This window comes from Arvicanthis niloticus, chromosome 9 (genome assembly GCF_011762505.2).
Source record: "Arvicanthis niloticus isolate mArvNil1 chromosome 9, mArvNil1.pat.X, whole genome shotgun sequence".
NCBI lineage: Eukaryota > Metazoa > Chordata > Mammalia > Rodentia > Muridae > Arvicanthis > Arvicanthis niloticus.
In genome coordinates this window covers 82,697,016-82,721,378 of record NC_047666.1, presented here as the reverse complement: position 1 = coordinate 82,721,378, position 24,363 = coordinate 82,697,016, and the positions used below count along the sequence as shown (strand labels likewise).

General features: G+C 43.9%; 1 protein-coding gene across 3 annotated transcripts in view; it reads right to left on the bottom strand.

Moving 5' to 3' along the window:
• The window catches only part of Rassf8 (Ras association domain family member 8), a 73,603-nt gene that overhangs the window by 11,771 nt on the left and 37,469 nt on the right, over positions 1–24,363 (bottom strand). For all 3 annotated transcript variants that reach the window (XM_034511735.2, XM_034511733.2, XM_076940846.1), the window contains exon 2: positions 478–659. In XM_034511735.2, the coding sequence (XP_034367626.1) occupies positions 478–580 (103 nt within the window). In that variant the 5' untranslated portion in view covers positions 581–659. The remainder of the gene's footprint in view (positions 1–477; positions 660–24,363) is intronic.

Sequence of the window (24,363 nt, the reverse complement as noted above, 5' to 3'; positions counted from 1 at the left end):
GGGATGTGTCAGAATGTTACAGTTCAGTCATAAAGTGTCTTTCCAAAGGCTCACATGTTTACTGTTTGGTACCAAGATGGTAACACTATTTTAGGAGGTTCTAGAAACTTTAGAAGATGGGACCCAGCTACAAGAAGCAAGCTTCTGGGGCAAGGCTTTTAAAAATATCTTGTCCCTCACATGTTCTCACTGTCTGTCTCTGTGTGCCTACTCTTCCTCTCCCCTCCCCTCCTCCTCCCCTCCCCTCCCTTCCTACTCCTCTCTGCCCCACATTCTCCTTGATGTTCTCTGCCCAGGCATCTTAGGCCAAAAAACTGTAGGCTGAGCCCTTTGAAACTGAGTCCAAATATGCACCCCTTAGTTGTCTTTCGGGCACGTTCAACGAGATGCTGAGGCAGCTAACACATGCACACACGGCCTGCCACACCACAGACAAGTGTGAAGTGACATTTTCTTGACTTGCCGAGTCTTACTTACCTATAGCTTGGGCTAAGGCTATTACAACCTCCTGGCAGGTTGTGACTTCCGTGACGCCACATACGATCCTCTGAACCCCATCCACCCACACTTTAAGTTCCATGGTGCACGTGCCAGTCTCACAGAGGCCCTGACAGTAGGCATCAGGGTGTCAGGTCATGGCTCTGGCTTCGCAAACACACCTAAAAAAGGTAAAATGTTTGTTTAAAATAAAGTAAACTTTTTTCTGTGTTATGTGAACTATAACACAATAGCAAATATCCCACTGTGATTAAAGTCCACACCTACTTTACAGAGCAGAACTCAGCAGGGTAAGTGGCTAGCTACACACCCCAACCCTGAGTAGGATTCTACACTGCCATAGTAACTTTTAAGCTGTGTCCCGGTCTAAAGACTCTTGTTTACTTGTTCAGTGCACGTGCTTGTGCTCTGTCTCTCAGAGTGTTCCACTAGGATAGTGTCAGGGATCCCTTCACATTCCTATCAGTTTAGAAACTACAACTGAACCATTTTTAAACATACTTGCTATGCTATCCTGCTGACCAGTGTCCATCCTGTGTCACACCTCCAGCCTCCCCAGAACCCTGCTGACCAGTGTCCATCCTGTGTCACACCTTCTAGTCTCCCCAGAACCCTGCTGACCAGTGTCCATCCTGTGTCACACCTCCAGCCTCCCCAGAACCCTGCTGACCAGTGTCCATCCTGTGTCACACCTTCTAGTCTCCCCAGAACCCTGCTGACCAGTGTCCATCCTGTGTCATACCTCCAGCCTCCCCAGAACCCTGCTGACCAGTGTCCATCCTGTGTCACACCTTCTAGTCTCCCCCGGCCTCCATGAGCTGCTCACTATGAAAATGAGCTGAAGGACATCGTTCCCTCATGTCTGTCTGTCTGACCCTTTCTCACTGCTGGTTTATTGACTTCATTGTCAGAAGAGTCATCCCAACAATATAAAACACAGTTTACAATATCTACTGTGACTCTCTCTTACCCACTCTTTTTTTTTTTTTTTTGATTTTTTTAAACAGGGTTTCTCTGTGTAGTCCTGGCTGTCCTGGAACTCACTCTGTAGACCAGGCTGGCCTCAAACTCAGAAATCCGCCTGCCTCTGCCTCCCAAGTGCTGGGATTAAAGGCGTGCGCCACCACTGTTCGGCTCTTACTCACTCTCTTATAAATAACCTGTCCATATTAAGTGCCTACCAGAAGACTTTACTCAGTTAACCAAGCACATGGCAGCCCTGACCAGATGCTTCTGCTCCACTAGCCCCTCCAGCCCGAGCAGGAGTCCTCGGGGTACCGCATGCATGCAGCTACACCCGAGTCTGCATCCTAACAAGTGTGTCGGCTGTGCATGTATTTATGTTCATTTGCATTCACTTAATGATTAAAGGTTCAAAGTGACAATTTGTACTTAGACAGGAAAATATGTGAAGGTGTACCAAAAAAGTCTGAGCAGAGATGAACCCTGGAACCACACTCGCATCTGCTCCTTTTCAACTCAGACACAGGCTGTGAGCGCCCTTCCTCGGGCGACTTGCTGCTGTGCTATTTTGTGCTTCTGTGTTGGTTCCCCAGTTGAACTGGCCCAGGGCACAGCAATGACATGCTGTCTGATGTGACTGAGAAACACACTGAACAGATGACTGTCAGATGCAGGCTCAACATTAACTCTGAGCACAGACTAAGTTACAAGCTGCTGTGACAGAGACTCGGAGGGCACTGGGCCTAGAACAATGGCGCTTACTAGATGAGTAAACTAGATGGACTTTACAGAGGGCAGGCATTGTGAATATTGATATCTAGCTGTGTATTTGCAGAGTCAGCATCTTTGGGCACTGTTGAGCAAATAGAACCTCTAGGACACAAGAAGCAAGCATACAAAGAGCTTATGGCTAAGTTTGGGGCAAAATAAAAGATAATGGTTCTGATATCCCATAGTGGAGGATAGGATAACTTGTATTAGATGTAAATCAGCAATTTGGCATGGGAAAAAGTGTCTGGTACTAATATTTTCCACCACCATGACAGAAGACCTACTGCAAGCAACTCAAGGCAGTAAGGATTTGCTTTGCCTCAGTTTACGTCCACCATGGAGGGGAGGCATAGCAGCTTCACGGGAGCTCACATCTCAGCAGATCAGGAAACCTGGAGCTAGCATATGATCCTTAAACTCTGTCCTGGTGACTCCATGGACTGCTTGCTAGGCCTCGTGAATAAAAGGTCCTGTAATCTCTCAAAACAGACAGTGTTTAGATACATGGGGGACTGTGGGTGTCACTTCACAAATGACAAAAATACCTAGAAAACCTCCCGCTGGAATACAGGGTGCAGGCTGCATCTTGTGAAAGCCATGCCTGCATATCAGATGGAAATGTGTACCTTTTTCAGGCATGAGGGTTCCTATAGAAATGGACTGTTCTTTACCGGTCAGCTTGGAAGAAGCTGGTTTTCCTCTGCATGTGGAAGGTCGCACGCTGCTGTTACCCATGCTCTAACCACAGGCTTCACAGTTCAGAGTGATTTACTACTGTCAAGTATTACAGGCTCAAGTGACTTCTGAATTATGAATTCAAGTTATTTTTGTAGACATCAATGAAAATTCTGTCTTTTAAGAATTAGAAATTCCAGCTGGGCGGTGGTGGCGCACGCCTTTAATCCCAGCACTTGGGAGGCAGAGGCAGGCGGATTTCTGAGTTTAGAATTTCTAGGACACTTAGTATAAATCATTCTGAGTCCAGATCATGAAAATATCAACCCTTTTATTAAGAAGGCCCTTTTTTCTTAAACTTAAAAAAGGCTATTACATTTAATGTGTGTGTGTGTGTGTCTGTCTGTCTGTCTGTCTGTCTGTGGGAGCACGTATGTGTGAAGGTCAAAGGACAACTTGTAGGAGTTAGTTCTCTTTATCTACCACAGGTCCCGGACTCAGGTTGGAAGTCAGCAGCTCCTTTTCCTACGGAGCGGTCTTGACAACTCCCTCCTTTGACTTTTCTGATGAATGTAACCAGAAATTTGTTCTTAGTTTTATTTCTTACTTTAGCACTACGAGGGTCATTTCTTCTGGATAGTGTACTGACACATCCATCCATTTTCGTAAGCCTCACATGATGCTAACTTCATACCCACACTGAGATTAATTCCACAACCAGTGGTATTAACCAGAAACTCCTCAATCAGCATCAAAAAGTTTCTGGGAGCACAATGCTTAAAGGCTGAGAGTATTGTATGTGCTTCATTCAGCCCGTGTTGTGTGTGCTGTGCTTCATTCAGCCCGTGTTGTGTGTGCTGTGCTTCAGCCCGTGTTGTACGTGCTGTGCTTCAGCCCGTGTTGTGTGTGCTGTGCTTCAGCCCGTGTTGTACGTGCTGTGCTTCAGCCCGTGTTGTACGTGCTGTGCTTCATTCAGCCCGTGTTGTGTGTGCTGTGCTTCAGCCCGTGTTGTGTGTGCTGTGCTTCATTCAGCCCGTGTTGTGTGTGCTGTGCTTCAGCCCGTGTTGTGTGTGCTGTGCTTCATTCAGCCCGTGTTGTGTGTGCTGTGCTTCAGCCCGTGTTGTGTGTGCTGTGCTTCATTCAGCCCGTGTTGTGTGTGCTGTGCTTCAGCCCGTGTTGTACGTGCTGTGCTTCATTCAGCCCGTGTTGTGTGTGCTGTGCCTCTACCCATGTTGGGTTACAGAGAGATGGCTCAGGGTTACAAAGGACTGCTGCTCCATCATGAAGGCTGGAATTTAGATCCTTGCACTATGTTACACAGCTTGCAAATACCTATAATCAAATGCCCCACTCTGGCCTCCACGGGCACCCCCATGAATATGTGTGCATATACTTACTCAGACAGACAGACACACACAAGCATTTTTTTAATGAGTAAATTTTGCTTCTTGAATAGGGTCTAAGTACAAATGCAGGATATGCATGTAATAACTATAATTCAAGAATGAACAAAATCATTATATTTATCTATTTTAGAAAACAGATGTTTGTAATAACTGACTTGTCTACAACAGTAGCTCCACTTTAAAGCAGCTCTTCTTCCCAGTATTGTCTACATACCCTGACTGACACCCAGTAGCTCGTTATCCCCACCTGACCCTGGTTACTTCTGGAAATCATTCTGTGTCCTAAAGGATGCAAGAACCACCATCAGACTGGACTCCTGGTTTCTGGCTGACAGGGAGCACTGACTGGGAGCACTGACACAGCAAGTGCTCTGCTTAGAACTGTGAGCCTGACATCAAACCCTACAGAAGGCAATGGGAGAAGGAAATGGTACAGCAGGCGCTATGGGACTGGGGCCACTTCCCTCCAAGCAATGGGAACACAGAGGGCCTCGCGCACAGCCTCTGTAGAGGTCAGCTCTAGCAGGAGTGTCACTGTCACATACAATGCCTCTGCTCTCAGAATTTGTTCACCTCCTCCTGTCTCTCCACATTCCAGCTTGCCATCCCCGTCCCCTCAAACCACTAACTTACCAATGAATGCCCAAAAGAGCTGGCTTTCCCTGGTGATGGCTGAGTATTGGAGGAAGCTAGGGGCTCTTCACAAGGCATTTCCTCTAGGCATATGGAGGATACTGTGATATCTCATTAGTATTATTCCATAACAACACCAGGGGCAGGCCAACTTTCTAGACAAAAGAGATCCATGTGTCTGCCTTCTTGTGAGGTTACTATGGAAGGCACCACACAGTGGCAAGAGCCAGGCAAGAAGGAAGTGATCACATGTCCAACCAGACATGAAGCAAGGATTTGGAGTGGGGCTGGGCCTTAAACAACCCTCGTGCCAGAAATAACTGGGGTCCTGGAGGAACCACTATCAGAATGGACTCCTGACAATTAAAAACATGATCAAAAAATGCTTGATTCCTTTTGAGGACATCTCTAGTGGGCCCCACCTCTTAAAGGTCCAGAGTCTCCCATCATGGCAACCTAAGGAACCAGGCTTCCAGCATGCAAACTGCATCCAAAGCCACAGTGGCTCAGAGTTCACTGAAAACAACTGGTCAAAAAAACCTGGAGCAATACATGGCATCAAGCAGCAGAGGTGTATACATATCACAGAGCAGTGTCCAGTGCAGAGATGTCAAACAAAGCATTTCTGTAGAGTTGGGATAGTTTCCTACTACTTGTCTTGTTGGCACAAAAACTCTTAAATAAAAAATATAAAACTCATGAACTATTGGGACCTATCTCTTGCAGCAGTAATTGTCAAAGGGAGCATGGAGAGCCATCTATCTTGGTCCTAGGACTCTAAGCCCCCAGAGATAGCAAGGGCAAGCAGCCTCTCACACTCAGAAATGAGATGAGGGACCACAACCTGTGAAGAGCCCTGAACTCAAACATCACTTAAACCATGGCACACACTATTCACATACCATTGCACATACTACTACACACACTATGGCACACACTACTGTACACACTACTGCACAAAGGGCTGTACACATGTGTACACACACCACTGTACATAATACTGCATACAGGACTGCACACACTTCAGCACACACTACTACACCTAGGACTGCACACACTATGGCACAAAGGACTGCACACTATGTCACATATTACTGCACACACTACTGGACACACAACTGCACACAGGACTGCATACACTATGGCACACACTACTACACAGACTGCACACACTACTGCACACAGGACTGCATACACTATGGCACACACTACTGCACACAGGACTGTACACTATGGGACACACGACTGCACACAGGACTGTACACTATGGGACACACGACTGCACACAGGACTGTACACTATGGCACACACTACTGCACACAGGACTGCACACACTACGGCACACACTACTGCACACAGGACTGTACACTATGGGACACACTACTGCACACAGGACTGTACACTATGGGACACACGACTGCACACAGGACTGCACACACTACGGCACACACGACTGCAGGGCTCTCATTTACTGCTCATTGTCATGGCAGTGAGCAAACATTACGACATGTCTACTGAAAAGCCTGCTGAGACGGTGGTAGCTGACAGAAGGACTTAAGGACAAGCACACTATGGCAGTTCTCCTTGAGTGGAGATGTCAGGACCTTCTATTATCTGGTGACAAAAAGCCAACCAAAATGACAGTGTGTTCTTGGTGTTTACTGAATCAATCAACAGCAAGAGTTAGAACTAAGTCTTACTACATGACAGAAACTGTGTCTGTCTGTCTGTCTGTCTGTCTCTAACCTTTCATCACCCATCTGAGTATTACATGACATGAATTATTAGACATGTACTAATGTAAGGAAACTGAGGCAGAGAATATTCACCCAGGCTCACCTGCCAGCAAGTGGCAGGTCTGACGGTGCTGTAAGCACAGGAGAGTCTTGTATTTATGATGGGGCTGAGATGCTCACAAGGGCATGTGTGACCACTAACACTGTTTCAGGACAGGTAACCCAGCTCCTGTGAGTGCCATGAGTTCTCGCCTTAGTTGCCAAAGGAACCACTGCTGCCACAAAGCCAGACACAGAGCTCACAGCCAGTGGCCAAGATGGTGTAAGGAACTCATGGGAAGGAGGTTCCCGGTGGACAGGGTGCCTCCAGAGAGCCTCCCGTCTCAGCTGAGCTCATGTAGGTTCTGACCTCACCCTTCTGCTACACACATGCTCTATGCTGAGGCTCCTTTTCCTGCATGGGACCTTTTCAACAGTGAGCTTTATCTGAGAATCATATTCAGACACATGACCTAATTCCTCATCGAAAACCAAAACCAAATGTGCTATGGGACCCACATCACACTTGGTTTCCATCCACAAAGTGAGGCTGACTATGGACTTTCTGTTCATGGCACCACAAACATGAGGCCTATGAACTCTGTCAAATAAGTCCGTTTCTAACCATCACAATGTGACCGCAACACAGAAGGGAACACTCTTGCCTTAGACTGCTGACCTCAGACACCTGAATGTCACATGCTGACACATGCTTCCTTGAAGGTAAAAAAATCCTGAACATACATGAGTGGACAAATATTCAAAGGTGAAATAAAGCAAATCCATAGGAACTACTAAGAAAACACATACCTAATTTAAGGAGATTTGGACCACTCACTCTGGGGTCGAAGCTGCTGCTGGACTACAAAATCCTATCAGATTTCACTATAGGACTTAATTAGCAGAATTAAATGCAGAACTGTTTAAAGCTATGTTGAAGTTTCAGTATTGTTTATATAGTTAGTAAAATGGTACACAAGGAAAGTCTGGATGTGAGAAAGAACACGAGTCATGGAGAAGTGACAAAGCTGTTTTTTTTTTTTTCTAGTAACAACTCTACCATTAGTTTTGTTTTTCACAGTGTGTAAGTGTCTTCGACTTTCTGTGTTGAAGTAGCTAGACCTGTAAATAAATAAATAAATAAATAAATGAAGGAACTTTTAGAAGTGGGCTTGGGACTCCTCTCTCCCTTCAGCGAACTGCAATGTTAGGTACACAAACCTGATTTTGTCAACAGCTAGACTGAAGGAGGAAGGCCACACCCCTAACCTACAGCCCCCCGCCCCCATAAGCGATGGATGGGTCAGTGTAGACAACAGCCCCTGGATCAAGGAGCTGTTTAAGATCCCAGCATACTTTCCAAAACGGACTGCTGGCACAAAGGGAAGAGTTTCTGTCGAAAAGAACAGGCTTCCTTTCATTGGTCTATCTAGGAAGTGTGCATCAACCCTAGCGTATCAGCTCACACTAGAGCAAGTTTACTGACAGGAATCTTAAGCATGGATTTTGGCAACATGAATATATCTGCCTATTTACCTCCAAGACCAAGAAGTGTCCTTGTCTAAGACCTGACCTCTGCAAAGGCAACTACCATGACAGCTGTGAGCACACAGAAGTTCATGCAGTCTATTTCCAAACCCAGCTCATGTTACTGTGAGCAGCTCGCTGCAGCTGCAGTAGAGATGTCTGTGGAAATGGACCAGTGTGCTGTCTTACCACTGATGGGTACTTGGGCTTCTAGATCAACACTGCTCCAACATGCTGCTGTGGACACGGCCAGGGATGGCTGCCAGCCCTTCTCTGCCCACTCTGCCCACTCTATTCCCACCCATACATCTACCGTGGATGCAATAGTTACAGGAAACCCATTTTTCAGATAGCAATTGTACTCAAGACATCTCAGGCCTGTTTGGCACAGGACTCTCTGCAGCATCACCAGACTGTATTTAGTGTTTTCTGACCCTGGAAATGTTTCTGATTCTTTGCCTCCTAATTCTTCTGAGTCCGTCACCAAAAGGTGGACACATCACACACATCTGTAGAACTCAGACACTAACTGTGCAAACAGGCACCAGCAAAAAAACCACAGGCGCGCTGAGAACTCTGAGTTCTGTATAAAGATGGAGTGCAGGTGTCTTGGACCACAGAGTCCTTCCTTTGACTCAAATTCCTGGATTCAGTGTTAATCTATACCATTAAGTGATGCTAAGGTGAATATAAAACACCAGTGTAAAACTCAGAAATATATCCAAGGCAGCATCTAAACTTCTCCAGGAGCTAAACAAAACAGGTCATTGAAGTAGTTTCATAGGCATTGTTCTGTTTTGTTTTTTAAATATTAAGGGAAATGCTCGAGCAAATCATATTTATGTAAGAGGAAATAGAAAAGCAACTACAAACACTATGCTAATATCACTCAATTAACTAGTATTGTCTGTCTGTCTCAGCAGAGGTGTTTCACATGACATAAACAAAGCTTTTTCTTTCCTAAAAATAAGTTAATCAAAATAGAGCAAATGTCACTAGTGGAGTAACAAACCAAGCCTTAAAACTTCTGGCTCAGTAAAGGTAATCCAAGGAATGTGAGGAGATCTAAACAAAGGAAGAGCTAGAGACCGGCACAGACCTTACCACGAGGAACGCCCGGAGGGTATGGAGACAAGCAGGGCCACACACCACCTGTGCTGTGTGCCCTGACACTTCTGAGGGGACACAGGTTTCATTCATATCTCCTCTCAGCTTGGTTTTTAGTTGACAAACTATTGTTTTGTTTTCACATTTACTTATGGGTGTCTGTATATGCATGTGTATGCATGTATGTGTCCATGCATCCACACATACAGATATCATGGTGCATGCAGCAGGGAAAGGAAAACTTGCTGAAGTCCAATTCTCTCAGTCTTCTATATGGGCTCTGGGAACTGAACTCAGCCTCTTAGGCTTAGTGGAGAGTAATTTTACCTAAGTCTCTCCCCAGCCTTGACAAATTCTTAAGTTTCTATGTTTCTTCTTTAACTAGAGAAAAAGTGGATTAACATTCTTTGATTGGTATTACTTTTCCAGAAAAGATTCTTGTTAAAGGGAGTGGTCATAGCATATTCTGGGGAGAAGCAATCATACCCTTGTATTTTAGATGATAAACATTGTTCACAGTGAGGTGTAAAAAAAGTTACAGTGCAGAAAAAAAGCAGCCAGCATTCATTCTGTTTTTAAGATCAGTCATTAAAACTTTCAAAACCTGGTCCCCTCTGCTCTCCATTCCCTGGGCCACAGCTCTGCCTGTATCACTAGAGGCCTGCAGCCACCAGGGACAGCCAGGTGAGATGTCCAAACACCAATCCCCTGCCTGCCATGTCTAACAGCAAGACCAGTAGGCACAGGTCTTCCTGGTCCCCTCTGCAACCCATCTTCCAGTCCAGACCTCTACCAACAATCCAGGAGCCCTGCAATCATCCGGAATAACCAGGTGAGATCCCTACCCCAATTCTCAGCCTGCCTCTGGGCAAACCAGCAGTGGCAAGTTCTGCCCTGTTCCCTTTGCACTCTATTCCCCTGCCTGCAATCCTGAAGGCCTGTGGCTATCTTAGAAGGAATAAAGAAAATACCCACTAAGGCAATCCTGGTGTTAGAAATCCTAGAAAAGAGAACAGGAACCATAGACACAAGCATCACAGAATACAAGAGATGGAAGAGAAACTATCAGGTGTAGAAGATATTATAGAAGAAATTAATATGTCAAAGAAAGTGACAAATCTAAAAAGTTTCTTACACAAAACATCCAGGAAATTTGGGGCACTATGAAAAGACCAAAGCTAAGAATAATAGAAATAGAAGATTATTCCCAGTTCAAAGGCCCACAAAATATCAACAAAATCATAGAAGAAAATGTCTCCAACCTAAAGAGATGCCTATAAACGTGCAAAATTCTTACAGAACACCAAATATAGAGAACAAAGAAAGAATATTAAAAGCTGCAAGAGAAAAAGGCAAAATAACATATAAAGTCAGACCTATCAGAATTATATCAGACTTCTCGACAGAGACTTCAAATCCAAGACCTGGGAAGATGTCTTGAAGACCCTAAGGGACCACAGATGTCAGTCCTGACTACTATACCTAGCAAAACTTTTATTAATCACCATAGATGGAGAAAACAAGATATTCTGTGACAAAACCGAATTTAAGCAATATCTTTTCACTAATCCAACCTTACAGAGGATACTAGAAGGAAAACTCCAACACAAGGAGGGGTATCTATACCCTAACTGGGCTGCCTTGTCTGGTCTCAGTGGGATGAGCCTAGTCCTGCAGTGACTGATGTGCCAGGGTGGAGTCATACCCAGGGGAGCCTCCTCCTTCTCAGAGATGGGAAGAGGGTATGGGGGAGGGCTATGAGAAGGGGGTAGTGGGAAGGGCTGTAATTTATGTAAGTAAATATATAATTAATGAAATTTTTTTAAAAAATCAAAAACAAAAATCACAACATTTACAGCAGCCAGAAACTTACTGTCTCAGTAAGATTCTACACTAAAAAAACATAGTAAATTAAATTTTACATATTTTCAATTTCACAAGTATTTCTGTAGAGCTATGCAGAAAACTTAGAAATATGTACTTATAGGAAAAAAACTAGACACAAAGGGTCAAGTTGGAGGGAGCATGATGCTGTCAGACTGCCTATCCCCATGGAGATCCCACTGGACACAGTTCAGCTCCTTACTGCACTCTATTGTATGTATACACACACATATGTGATGTGTGCATATGTGGAGATATGCATGTGCACACATGCCCTCTGCTTTCTTAGCTGTCACTTAAACTGGAGACCGGATTTCCATCACTTTCCACAAAGAAGAGAAGCTTGTATACACAACACATTTGTGAAACACATTGCCCAGTGGAAACACTGCTCAAGTTCATACCATCATCCAATTTAAAGACACACTGCATTTCTGATCATCTGAATTTTCGAATATTCACAATAACAATCCACCCAAGATCCCAAGGAAAAGTATAGGCCTCTAGAAAAGAAATCAAATGCAAAACTCTAGAAGCTGCACATTGGACAACTGTAAACAATTCTCAAAAGAACATGGCATGTATTTCAGTTTGATTAATATTCAGGGTAAAAGACACAGATTGAATAATAAATTTTAGACTATGGGGGAAAAGTCACATAGAGCACATCTTTAGAAACCACAATCTAACAAAGTGAATGCACCCATTCACATCAGCTATATGCAAATACATTTGCCGCTCAAAACCAGTAAGAAGCTGGTCTATGGGGGAGTCAGCAGCCCATTGCTGGAAGGTTAGGAGAGGGTTCTGAGGTGGCCTCGCACTGCAGAACCCTCCTGCAGTGCTCGCCCAGTCAGGACGTCTGCTCTTGCTACTGACCCCTGAAGTGCTTGCAGAAGCTTCTGTTCTTCATGATGCTTCCCAGCCAACCCTGACCCCCACACCCAGCACAAGTCCAGCAGTAAAAGCCATTTCCTCCTTGCCTGCTGCCCTTCAGGGAACTTCAGACCAACAGGCATCTCTCCTACAGGTAAGAGGTCACCTTACCACACCCTCCGACTTCTCACCACCAATAACATTCCACCCCCGCAGGGATGCTGACCTATTTTCCAAATTTACTCAGCAGTGGCAGAGCATCTGGGAAAATTAAATTGGTCACATTTTGGGCTCAAATGCAAAGAAACAGTTATTTGTGTTTAGCTACTAGTCAGAAATGTTATAGTAGGACATGACAATTTTCTTATTTCTGTTTTAAACACAGACTACAGGAGCTGGGGGCTGGGTGGGTGGGAAAGAGCACTCACTGTGCAGACAGGGAATCCCTAGCCCCTTACACAGAGGCCTGTCCTGACCATACTTGCCTGTAACTCCTTAGGGGCATGGGGCAGGGTGGCTGAGGGGGCTTACTTGTCACCAGCCAGGTCCAAGCTCAGTGACAGACTGTGTCTCAAAGGACTAAGACCATGATAGACAGGACACCCAGTGAGTGCACAGCCATACACACATGCACATTGAAACCAAGAGTAATAACATATTTCCATTATGAAAACTACTGGTAGCTTCTCACTCCATTCCAGAAGACTGAGCTAATAAACCTTAAAGAAAGGAGGCTGCAGCTTTAGCGATTCCAGCACATGACTTGGTAAACCCAATGCTTCTGAACATCTGTGGATGATGCTGGAGCACCCTGTACCTCACGGGCCCACCCTCATAGCACCCTCTGCAGATCCAGCCTTTATAGATGGGCTTTGGGGGCTGGGGACAGCCAACATATACCCTATAGTAAGAATCAAAGAAGCCCGAACATTAGAATACCAACAAAATAAAAACACAAAGTCTGTTCTGAGTGAGCACGTAAATGTTCAGGCAGATCAGAGACCAGAAAGGCTTAGGAGCTGGCCCTCCCTCCCTCTTCCTTCCTACCCATCTTCTTACCCTCTCTCTTTTTTTCATGTTGAGGTTTTTAAAACAGGGCTTCTTTGTGTAGCCCCGGTACCCTGGAACTTGCTCTGTAGTCCAGGCTGGCCTCAAACTCAGAGATCTGTCTGCTCTACCTTCAGAGTGCTGGGATTCATGCATCTCCACCTGACAGGATCTGACTTTCAATCAATGACCTGACTCATGAACTCTGCGATAATTACACCACCACAGGGTCAGACACTCAAACATTCTGTGATGTTGTTATGTCACAAAGACACAAGTAACAAACACATTCTTCCTATAGACATTTAATAAATAGGTAAGTCACCCAATTTCTCTAAATTGAACTATTAGTTATAAGTGTATTTAAATAAACCCACCTCTGAAGTAAATATGAAGAAAACAGAAAAGCCATACCTTCACTTTCAGGTCATGGTTGTTTCCTTCAGAGTAACAGGGTAGACTGTTGAATATAAATTTGTATTACAGGTGTTGTCGTGCCAACCACAGTGGCACATTCACTTAATGCCAGCACTCAGGAGGCAGAAGCAGACAGATCTCTTCAAGTTCGAGGCCAGTTTGGTCTATACGGTGAGTTCTAGGACAGCCATGGTCCTAGAACAGGGTCTAACAGCTATACCGTGAGATCTTGTCTTAAAAATAAAAAAGTTGAAGTCAGTAGAAGATTCCTTGAAAACCATCAGCCAGCAGTGCAGCTGATTTAACACAAAAGGCAATAGGTTGTTTATCGTAAGAATAATTGTAATTTCTAGATGAAGTCCTTCCAAATTATCCAAGCCAAAGGAGCACTGTAGGAGGAGCTAAGGTGGGAGGAGTAAAGAGAAGAAGAGGAGGAAGGAGAGGAAAAGGAGAAGGAAAAAGAGGAGCTAGGAGAGAGGGGAGAACAAGAGAGGAGGCCCGAGAGATGCGAACATGGAGGCAGATGTTCTCGTGTTTCCGCCAGTCAAAGGTACTTGGTGTCTCTAGGTTGGGTATTGGGTCACACTTCTGATTATATGGGCATCTTATTATTGATCATTACAAAATATATAAGCCTTTGGATAATCTAAGCATTAGAGTCTCATCTGTACGAGCCTGTGTGGTTGGTGGGATTGTCTGGGCAATGCCCAGCCTTGCAGAGACAGCTCGGAAGACTGGCAGAGCCATCTCCCATACTGGCATCTCGTGGGTGGCAGGGCTGGTGTCTCTGGCTGGCCGTTTCTAGCTGCGATGCACATGTGGCCAGGCGTGGTTGAGCTAGGCAGAGACGCCGCAGCATAGATAGTTGGCTTCACCAGAGGCTGCTTTTTAAATAATTACTACAACAGAGCACCTCCACTGTTTCAGTAATGGCCTGAGAGCTGGGCCATGGCATTTAGATAAGAAATTTGTCTCCAATTAATGAAACCCAATTTATTACAAAATATCCAGTGTTGTAAGGATGAGTCTTGGCTGGATCTAGAAATGTCTGAGTGTATTTGTAAGGATATGATTGGAGATGACTGTAACACTGGATAGCATGAGGGGTAAGACAGACACTGAATGTGGATGGTATTAGTCAGTGGCCTGGGAGCCTGGACAGAAGGACAGCTGGAAGTGGAAGAAGCTCCGCCAGCATGCTTTCTCTGCTTCCTGGCTGCTTCCAGCTCCTACCACTTCTGTGCTCTGCCTCCATAGGCCACAGCAACCAGTGTATTAGGAAGGCAACCTGCAAAACTATCTCTAAGTAAAGATTGCTTCTTTATAATTGTTTATCTGTGTATTTTGTCACAGTAACAAAAGCAGCAATGTCTAAACTCTTCAGCAACATTTAAAGCATATTTAATTTTTATCTTAGGAAAGTTACAATTGAAGGACTGCTGACATAGTTCATGTATTTAGCTGCTTTAAAGGAAAATCATACACAAATCCCTCTCTGTGGTCCATCTCTGCAGCTTTTCTTTTAACTCATTATGTGATATTTCAGCTTTGGTAGTACAAGAGTCTAGATGTTTGCTCTAACAGCTTCTGCAGACACATGGGATTAATGATAGACATATAATCATTGGTTTTGAAGTGTGGCCAAAGAGTGTTCCTATGGTGGTGTTCATATGCTGTTTAATTATGCCGGTGCTCCAGGTATTTCAAACAGTAACAGACTTTCTTAGCTGACATTCCCATGTAGAACATGTTTGGAATAAGCAGAGAAGGGTAAAGGAATTGGGTGCTGATGGATTCATCTAGCTCTTTCAATTGTAATAAGTCTCTAAGTTTTATGGATTAAAAGTTTCTGAGGCTATGACTAGCAGGAAAAAGTACACTAAAAACTTCTAGGAAGCAGGGTGTGGTGGCTCATGCTTTTAGTTCCAGCACTTGGGAGTCAGAAGTAGGTAGATCTCTGAATTTAAGGTTAGCTTTGTCTACTACAGAGTGAATTCCAGGGCAGCCAGGGGTAAACAAAGAGATTCTGGTGTCTCAAAAACAACAAACAAACAAACAAACAAACAAATGAAAATAAAAACTGCTAGGAAAGGAGATGTCTGAGTCTTTTTTGCTGCACACAAATGTAGACATTGCCAACTTTTAAAATTATTTTCCTTTCTAAAAAATATGTATCTAAGAACATTTAGATGGTCACAGAAAACTTCCAAGAGTCCCAGACCCTGGCCTTGGAACACACACTCAATGCAAGCAGTATGTTTTGTATGAACACTTCCTTCTTGCATGATTTTCAACAATCTTCTATAAATGTAAGTGCTGCAGACTTAAGAGTCTTCATATACATTAATAACCCTAATAGCCCAAGTTTCTCCTACGTTCCTCTATGAAAAAGATAACATACAGAATATCAAACTTCCTGAAAGACTTTACAAGTCAACACATGACAATGAGGACACAATGACAAGAAATGTTCAGACTGACAGAGCCAGAGGCTGTGTCAGAAGAAGGGCACCGCAAAGAAGCAAGAGAGTGGAAAACTTCATCTAAACGGTTTCCACATATAAAATGTCCAAGTATCCTAAAACTGTCTGTTGGTCACTTCTTTCCCATGACAAGGGAAACTTCCATCACTAACTTTCTGAGGCTGCTCACATGGGAGCAAGGTATTTAAATGAAACACAGAAATATGCCTCACTAAAAACAACTTGCATGTATGTGATTACACACATGAGGCACATGAGGAATGTTTAGAAGAAGGCACACACATACAGCAGGTGAAGGTCCCAAGGCACTTCCCCAGGGTTTCTCGATATTGCTGAGTAAGAACATTTCAAGAATGCAGAAACCTTTGATCTTATGCTTGTGGCTGAGCTGAAATGAAGTACTCCGTGCTCTTTAAGTTTTTCCCACCCCAAATCTGATCTCTGACCGCCATTGGTAAGTACCTGCAGACTGTCTTTTAGTTTACAACACCTCTGACCACTCACTGCCTGCCATCCTTCCTGGCAACAACAAGGTTCTAACTCTCATCACCTGTACTCAATTGTAGCTGCTGTTGCCTCTGCAGTGGATCAGACAGTGCCGCTCTCATCCTGGCACCGTGCAGATCATTTCTATAGCACTGAACCTTTATATACACACACTTGTAGGAGCTGGAGACATGGCTCGAGGTTAGGGCCACTTGCTGCTCTTCAGAGAATCCTCTGGTTCCCAGCACCCATGCTCCCTGTCTCACACTGCCTGCAACTCTAGTGCCAGAAGACTGGCGCCTGCTTCTGGCTGCCACCAGCAACTGCAGTCTCCCTCTGTTGTGTTACAACAGGACACTGAAATACTGTATTTCTAACAAAACACTACTAAACTACTAAAAATACACTTACAAAGTGACTATGTCTTAGGTATCAGAGGAGCGGTTAGTGGTCTGATAACATAACAATTAAGTATATTCTGGCCTCTGGGCTGCTTTTTTGTGGTATTATTTGGCTGTATTTTGTGATCTACAACTGATCCTGATAACTGCCCTGCTGCATGAGGAGGAAATGAATTCTTGAGTTTTTGTTCCAGGCACAACTCCAGAACTACTTACCAACTGGAACTGAATTTTAGAGAAAAAACAAATTCAGAACCACCACCAGCCTTTAAAAGAAATGTTTCTCACTCAAATGACGCTTTTCTATTGCAGGCCGGTACCATGGGAGGTTCTATTTCTCAAGAACAGCCTGGAATTTTGCAATGAAGTTGGTACCTGAGAGTCACCAGCTGCACAGACAATCTGTGTGTGAAAAACACACCCAATGCTGTATCTCACCTGGACAAGTAACTTTAAAAAGCCAGTTCCTGAACCCTGCTAGAGCTTTCTTAAAACAGATATAAAGTATAAGCACGTGGGTCCCTGGGTCCCCACCTAGGACTGTGAAATGAAAACAATGTGGGTTTGTATTTCCACAGAAATGCCGTGGGTCCCACTGCTCTGAATCAATGATGTTCTTCTCATCTTCTGAATAAAAACGTCTTTTGATCACAGGGAAAAACTAAGAATGACTTTATCATTAAGTATAAATCACCACAATTAAATTCCCATACCACTGACCTACATTCTCACAGAAGGATGAGACATTCACACGTTCTATAGGACAATCTGTAACCCACAGGCAACCCTGCCCTTTGTGGCTGCTTGAGTTTATTTTCATCTTTGTTTTCAACAGTGTGGGCCTCCCTATAAGTTAGCTAACACCCTTCATTTAAAAAGTGAGCCAATAGACTTTGAAAGACTGATGTGAGACCACAACTGACAGCCAATCAGGCTGTATTAATGGCAGACTAACCAAGCTGAGGACACAGCCTACTAACTACCAGACATCTGGTGCGGATGCTACAGGCAGCAGCTAGGGTATGAATCAGACAGTATAGTTCTTTAGCCATCAGGTAAAACAAACAAACAAGCAAACAAACATCTTAAGTTATTGAGGTTTTAGGTTTTATTATTAAACAAGAGTGCCAGGGAAATAACTGGGAAGAAATATTTGGGGTCTGGAACTAAGGCTAACTGTGAACACAGGGCATGTGTGGTAGTAACAAGAGATGCAGCCTATAAATATGTAGCAAAAGACATTCATGTGGATTGTGTGCCTGACACAGTCTGAAGTGAGGGGACACTAAGCAGAGGTGACCCGAGCTTTCTCATTAGTTTGGGCTTATGGTTTTAGCCACCAGAGGTCACTCTTCCCTAGAAAGATGCGAGACAGCACTGGAAAGGCTCTTCCAGAGGCTTCTTTGTTGGAGGAATGGAAGGTGTGAGGGTGGATCTCCCACCCTTTAACATGGGCAGCAGAGAGCAGGAGACATGAACCAGCCCCAAGGCTAAACCTCTACATATACAGAGTATCCATCACTGCGGGCAGAGGAGAGGTTGTAGAGTACTTCCTTGGCAGTAGATATCTGTGGAATAGCTGCCAAGCTAATAAGATACAGGGCAGAGTTGGAAGGGCTATCCAGAGTTCTTACTATACAAATATGGCCAGTCCCAGGCATGCCTCAGCTAAAGACTGCAGTAATATTTTCTATTGCTTCATGGAAGTGTAAATTAGCCAGGGCAGCTTCAGGGCTCTGCATATATATTTGAAACCAAATAGAAGAAAGCACCTGCACGGGTGGGCACTGGTGGTGTGTGCCTGTAATTCATAACACAGCAGTGTGGGATATGAGCTGAGACAGCTCACACTTCTGAAAGCAGCCTGAGCTACACAGCAAAACCTCATCTCAAAAACAAAACAAAACAAAAACCAGCCAAGAGAAGCTTAGTCTATCACTGTGCCTTGAACCAAATACCCCACCCATTTCAGAAAGGGTGAGAGACAAGCCTACTCCACTGTCTCAGTGGAGGTCTCAATCTGGCCACAAGCAGGAAGCTCAGGGACTATGGTGCTTCCGAAGACTTGATGTACATAATAGCCAAAGAACAATTTAGGAAAGACCTCTTGGTTAGCAAGGGGTTAAACCCTGCACAACAATTCCTTATTTCACCACAAAAAAAACACAAAGGAGTGTGATAGAGAACAAGCAATTTCTTCATGAAGTCCTGTTTGGGGTATTGTATCCGGCATACTGACAAGGTTATTGCTTGTCAGTATAACCTCCAATTCCTAAAACAACATCCTCTACTGCAAAAGCAAAGTCTGTTCATTAAAAATATCCAGACAATAGAAAAGGCTTTGAGGAAATAAAATCACTAATAACCCTGCTGACTGTGGGGAACTGAGCAAAGTACAGCATGAAACACTTAAAAACACACACAATTCACATCGACAGTGTCCACCTTATTATAATTTATCGCCATCTATCCTCAGATAACACAGCTCTGACAATATCACCAAGAACCTCATGCTGCAGGCTGTGCCTCCAACTGTCCCCCTTTCCTTGTTTCCAGAACTACCTTCCTCTTGGGATGTCCCCACAGCATCACTGTTCTGGCCTCTCCTCTATGCTCTTCTGTCCTGACTACTCATCCCTCCTCCTATGCCTTCTCCCATCTGTCTGGTCCTCCTTAGCCCTCACCTGAGGATGCTCCCTCAAGGGTTAAGTATGTCTACTGAATTGCCATGTCTACCCTCTGTCCTCCTTTCTGGTGGCATCCACTACTAGAGATGCAGTCAAAGTACCCTATATACAGTAGGTCCTGATAGGGATGCAGTCAATGTACCCTATATGCAGTAGGTCCTGATAGGGATGCAGTCAATGTACCCTATATACAGTAGGTCCCGATAGGGATGTGGCTGTTGTACCTTATGTACAATAGGTCCTTGATAAATGTTAGATTTTTACCAATGATTAATGGCTTGTAATCTAACTTCCTGGAAGTTTTCTGCTCCATGGCCAGTCAGACCCACAGCAGCGGCCTCTTATCTATAACGGTCTGAACTCCAAACTGGCAAGTTAGCCATTAAAGTGGGCTTAGGCTGTGAATCCTAAAAACAGCAAACATTTGTTCATTTCCCAGGATCCTCCTTCGTTAGGGGTCTATAGCCCTTCAGTCTTTCCTGCTTAAACTATAGCATGGTAAATTGCCTGCACTATCCAGTTTGCTTCATTAACAGTTCCTGAGGTTCACGAACATTCCATGTAAGTCACAGCATAAGTTGATTGTGTAGCTATTACCACAATCAGTTTGGGACTGCTGTCATCCCCCTGCCCCAAAGCCTCAAACCCATTAGTCCTACTCACTTGCCACTTGCCATCAAAGCCCTAGCCAAGGCTTTGAGAAGATGAAAGTAGCCATAAACCACACTAAATTTAGGGGTGGTGGGGATAACATAGGGGTTGAAACATTTTAAAACATATACAATTAAATTCACACAGGGCTTCAACTTCTTTATGTTGTAATTTATTTCCATTTTTAGCAATAGCTCAAAGGGCCACACTGCCTCCTGTTTGTTAAAGGTCTGATGGAAACAAATCTACCAGCGCGTGCTTTCTATGGCCAGCTTCTTTGACTTAGCACGGACAGCACTTGCCATGTCCGCCTGTGCTCCCACTCACCAAGCGTCCCATGCTGGCACTGAGTAGCTGTCAGGGCCCCTCTGTGCAGTTTTACGTGGGAATGTGCACTACACTTGCACACACACTCAGGAGCACTGCGGGGCCTTGCAATCCCACACTGAGGAATTGTCAGGCTAAGTCACTTTCATGTGCCTATTAGTGGTGTATGATGGTTTCCATTTGTTTATCGGAATACCATAGTGACTGTCTGCATTTTTTTTTATTATAGGTAGCTTATTCTGGTTTTGTTTTACACTTCCTTGAGATGTAACGTCAAGCATCTGTCTCTGGAGAAGCAACCACTCCCAGTCTTTGGCTTGAGCTAATTAAGACAATTAGTCTTGAGCTGTTTTTAAAAACTAACTAGATTGTAAGAGTTCTTATATTATCTAGAAATAAGTCCTTTATCAAACAAATTATTTGCAATTATTCTCCATTACAGAAGAGTTTCTTGACATGTTTTGGATGGCACCATTTGAACCCAAGGTTTACTTCTGATTTCTAGTGTATTCTTTTCCTTCTGTTGCCCTGGCACTTAGTGTCATATACAAGGAACCGCTGCCTGGTTCCTGAGGATTCACACCTTAGCTGAAGAGGTTTTCATTTTTCTTCTTTACTTTAAATCTGTCATTACTTCCATTCGGTGCATGAGATGAGAATTAGGCCACCTTCTTTCTTCTGTACAAGCACACCCAGTGGATCTGCAACATGGACTGTCCTTTTTTGTGGAAATACAGCCCTAAGCATTTTATTCTTCTTCATAGTGCTTTATGCAGACATTTTAAATTTATTTTGTGATGGTTCCTCAGTAGGGTACAGAAACAAAACTGACTCCCCCTGATCTGTATCAGCAGTCTTGCAGTGGATCACTTAGGATTTTCTACAAATTGCTCTCCAGTGGCAGCTCTACCCTTCTTCTTCCTCTCTTTTGCCTCATGCATGGCAGGCCTAGATCTGCCAGGGTGCAGGTAAGCCTGGAGAAAAGAAAGGCTTCCGCTAAAAATGGGGCACGGCAACATCTGACCTGGGGCCATGTTAAGCTTGCTAGTGCGCTGGAAGAGCCTTATGGTGGCAGATCACCACCTAGGTGTTGACCAGTGTCCACCCAAGGCCTGGTTCCTTCAGAGAGGCATGGGGCATCAGAACAATAGCTTGAGTCAACCACAGCCACATCATACTGAGCTGTGTAATCTTTCTGTGATTCCAAGTTTTACTAAGAAATTAAAGTCACACTGTTTGACTTCTACTCCTAATAAGGAAAAAATATAGTTGGTCTTATCAAATGGTTTTGGTTTTATTATGTTTTAACACATGACTTTTAGTTTTTCAGTTCTTGTTTTGTGTTTTATTATTTTTATTATGTGCACATGTGTGCCATGTGCTACGTGACATGGAGTGCAGGTGCTTTAGGAAGCTGCAGGCACTGGATCCCCTGAAGCTGAAGTTAGTGTGGGTGCTGGGAACTGCACGAGGTCCTCTGGGGAAAGACGTAACAGTGGAGCCATCTCTCCAGTTTTGATTTTATTTCTTTTAGTAAGATATGTTATAGTAGGATGTTTTAATCCATACACTCACATACTCTTAATCTTTTTAGATTAAAAGGCAAATTTTCTAAAGGTGACCAAGCTCTAGAGCTGCTGCTATTTCAGCAAAAATGAAGTCCCAACATGGCCACGCCCATTCCTGAGGCTTGTGTGGTATTTACGATTTTGTTTTAATGACTACAACAAAGAATAGTATGAAATAATGTAATGCCTTTAAAACATAAACGTTTAAAAAACTAGAAATTTGTAAGAAATATTAAATATTATTCTTTTCTCTCAAACACTAAACTTGATAGGAATTCCAATCTTTTTATCTCCCCCACCTTGTAAAACTTTTAGGCAAATGTTTTAATCCCCAGCTGGTAAAACCTTTGCTTAGACAAAGGCACATAAGTGACTTACATGGTCAACCTCTTTCTTTCTATCCTTCATTTGCTTTGCTTGAGTCATTAACAATGAGGTAATTGCAAGAGACTGAGGTTGGACCCCAGCCAGTGGGGAAAGACAGTAACTCTGGGTTAGAATAAAACAGAGTGAGCTTCCTGTCCTGTGTGCTAGCACAGCCTGGGGCTTGGTACGTTCTTCTTGCTAAAAATAAATTGCCTTACTGAGCCACCTTCTCTTTGGTCCTGTGTTCCTTTGTGTTTTAGCAAGATCTGTTTGTTTCTAACAAGGTGGTTCTACAAGGTTTGCCTCAAGTCTACAGACACACGCCAACTGAAAAGCATTAGTAAGTTTCCTTAGAACCAGAATAAACTACAGTGTCTAGCAATGTGCAAGCCTTTACAGACAGGACAACAGCAATGAAACCAGGGTGAAGGTCTCTGCCTCATGAACGATCTAGGCTGTGGACATTGCTTTCTATGCTCCAACGTCACCCTCCTGCCTGTTCTATGAAAATAGGTCTGGGCTCCTAAGTTTTGCGGATGGTACACTCAGTGAAGTTCTGGCAAAGGAACACTGGTGAAGACAGGGCAGGCTCTGCTTTCTGCCTTGTTCAGGAGCTTATGAAGCAAGGTGGTGTAACCCAAACACTAGACAGAAACTTTAGTAATGCTTAGAGATGTTAAACTTTATAACTGCCTAAGAACAGTGTGCTTACTCAAGAGAAAGCCTGCACAGAACTTTGCAATTCATAGAGCTTTCCTAAAGATCTTCACATGTAGATAACTGTATCATCTAAAAAGATTCCCCTGCCATGTCCTAGGTCGCAAAACAGGACTTGTAAGAACAGAAAGTAACAACATTCAGATTAATTACGATGACATCTAAAGAATACAATTGAGGCATGAGGATTACAGTAAGGGATTACTAGGAGATCTTAAAATCACAGACCCAACAGAAACAAATCCTTATCTAAACGGCCCTTAGCCTAGCACCTAAAAGGCAAAACAGAGCACTAGATTTTAGAGTCAGAGAGATTAGTTAGATAACCCAATACAAAGAAGCCAAATGAGAAAACGAAGCAAAATCAAAATCTAACTAAATAACATCAAAGCCACTAACTCAGCCTGTGATATCTTCCAGCTTTTCTGAAGTTGAAACAAACAATGGGTGAATATTCCCCCTGTGGATCTCAAAAGAAAACCTCTTGGCTCTGGTAAAGGGCTAAACTAAAAGCACAGAGTCCAGCCTTGAATACTGGGGCTGCCCGACTGACAGGCAAAGCCCACGGTGCAAAGAAAGATAGTCAGTACTGAGCAAGAACTGAACAATCGCCAGCTGTTGCCCGGGCCTTGCAAACAGCCTGATGCTGAACGGGTGGGGTGTGGCCAGAGGCTCGGCCGTTTCAGGTACAGCCAGGTCCTTATGGATAGAGAAGATGAAGCATGGCTGAGAGCAGGCAGAAGAAAACTGCACAACACTACTAACATGTTATTTCTCCCAAGTTCACTTATTTTTACAAAGAATATTCAAACAAAATAAGTTCAATTATTTTAGAAGTCAGTATTTCTTACAATTACAGTTTAATATTACATCACACACACACACACACACACACACACACACACACACACACACACGCAGCTCAGCAACATCTTTACAAAAATGAAGAAGCTGCCCGCGTCTTGGCAAACCGAGATGAGTAACAGCACGCTGGAGGACACAGCCAAGGGTTAGTGGGAAAGCCAGCTTCTGTGGCCTTGCACATTTATGTGGATTGTTCATGGCCAAGTCCTATCAACAGAAACATATCTTGATATC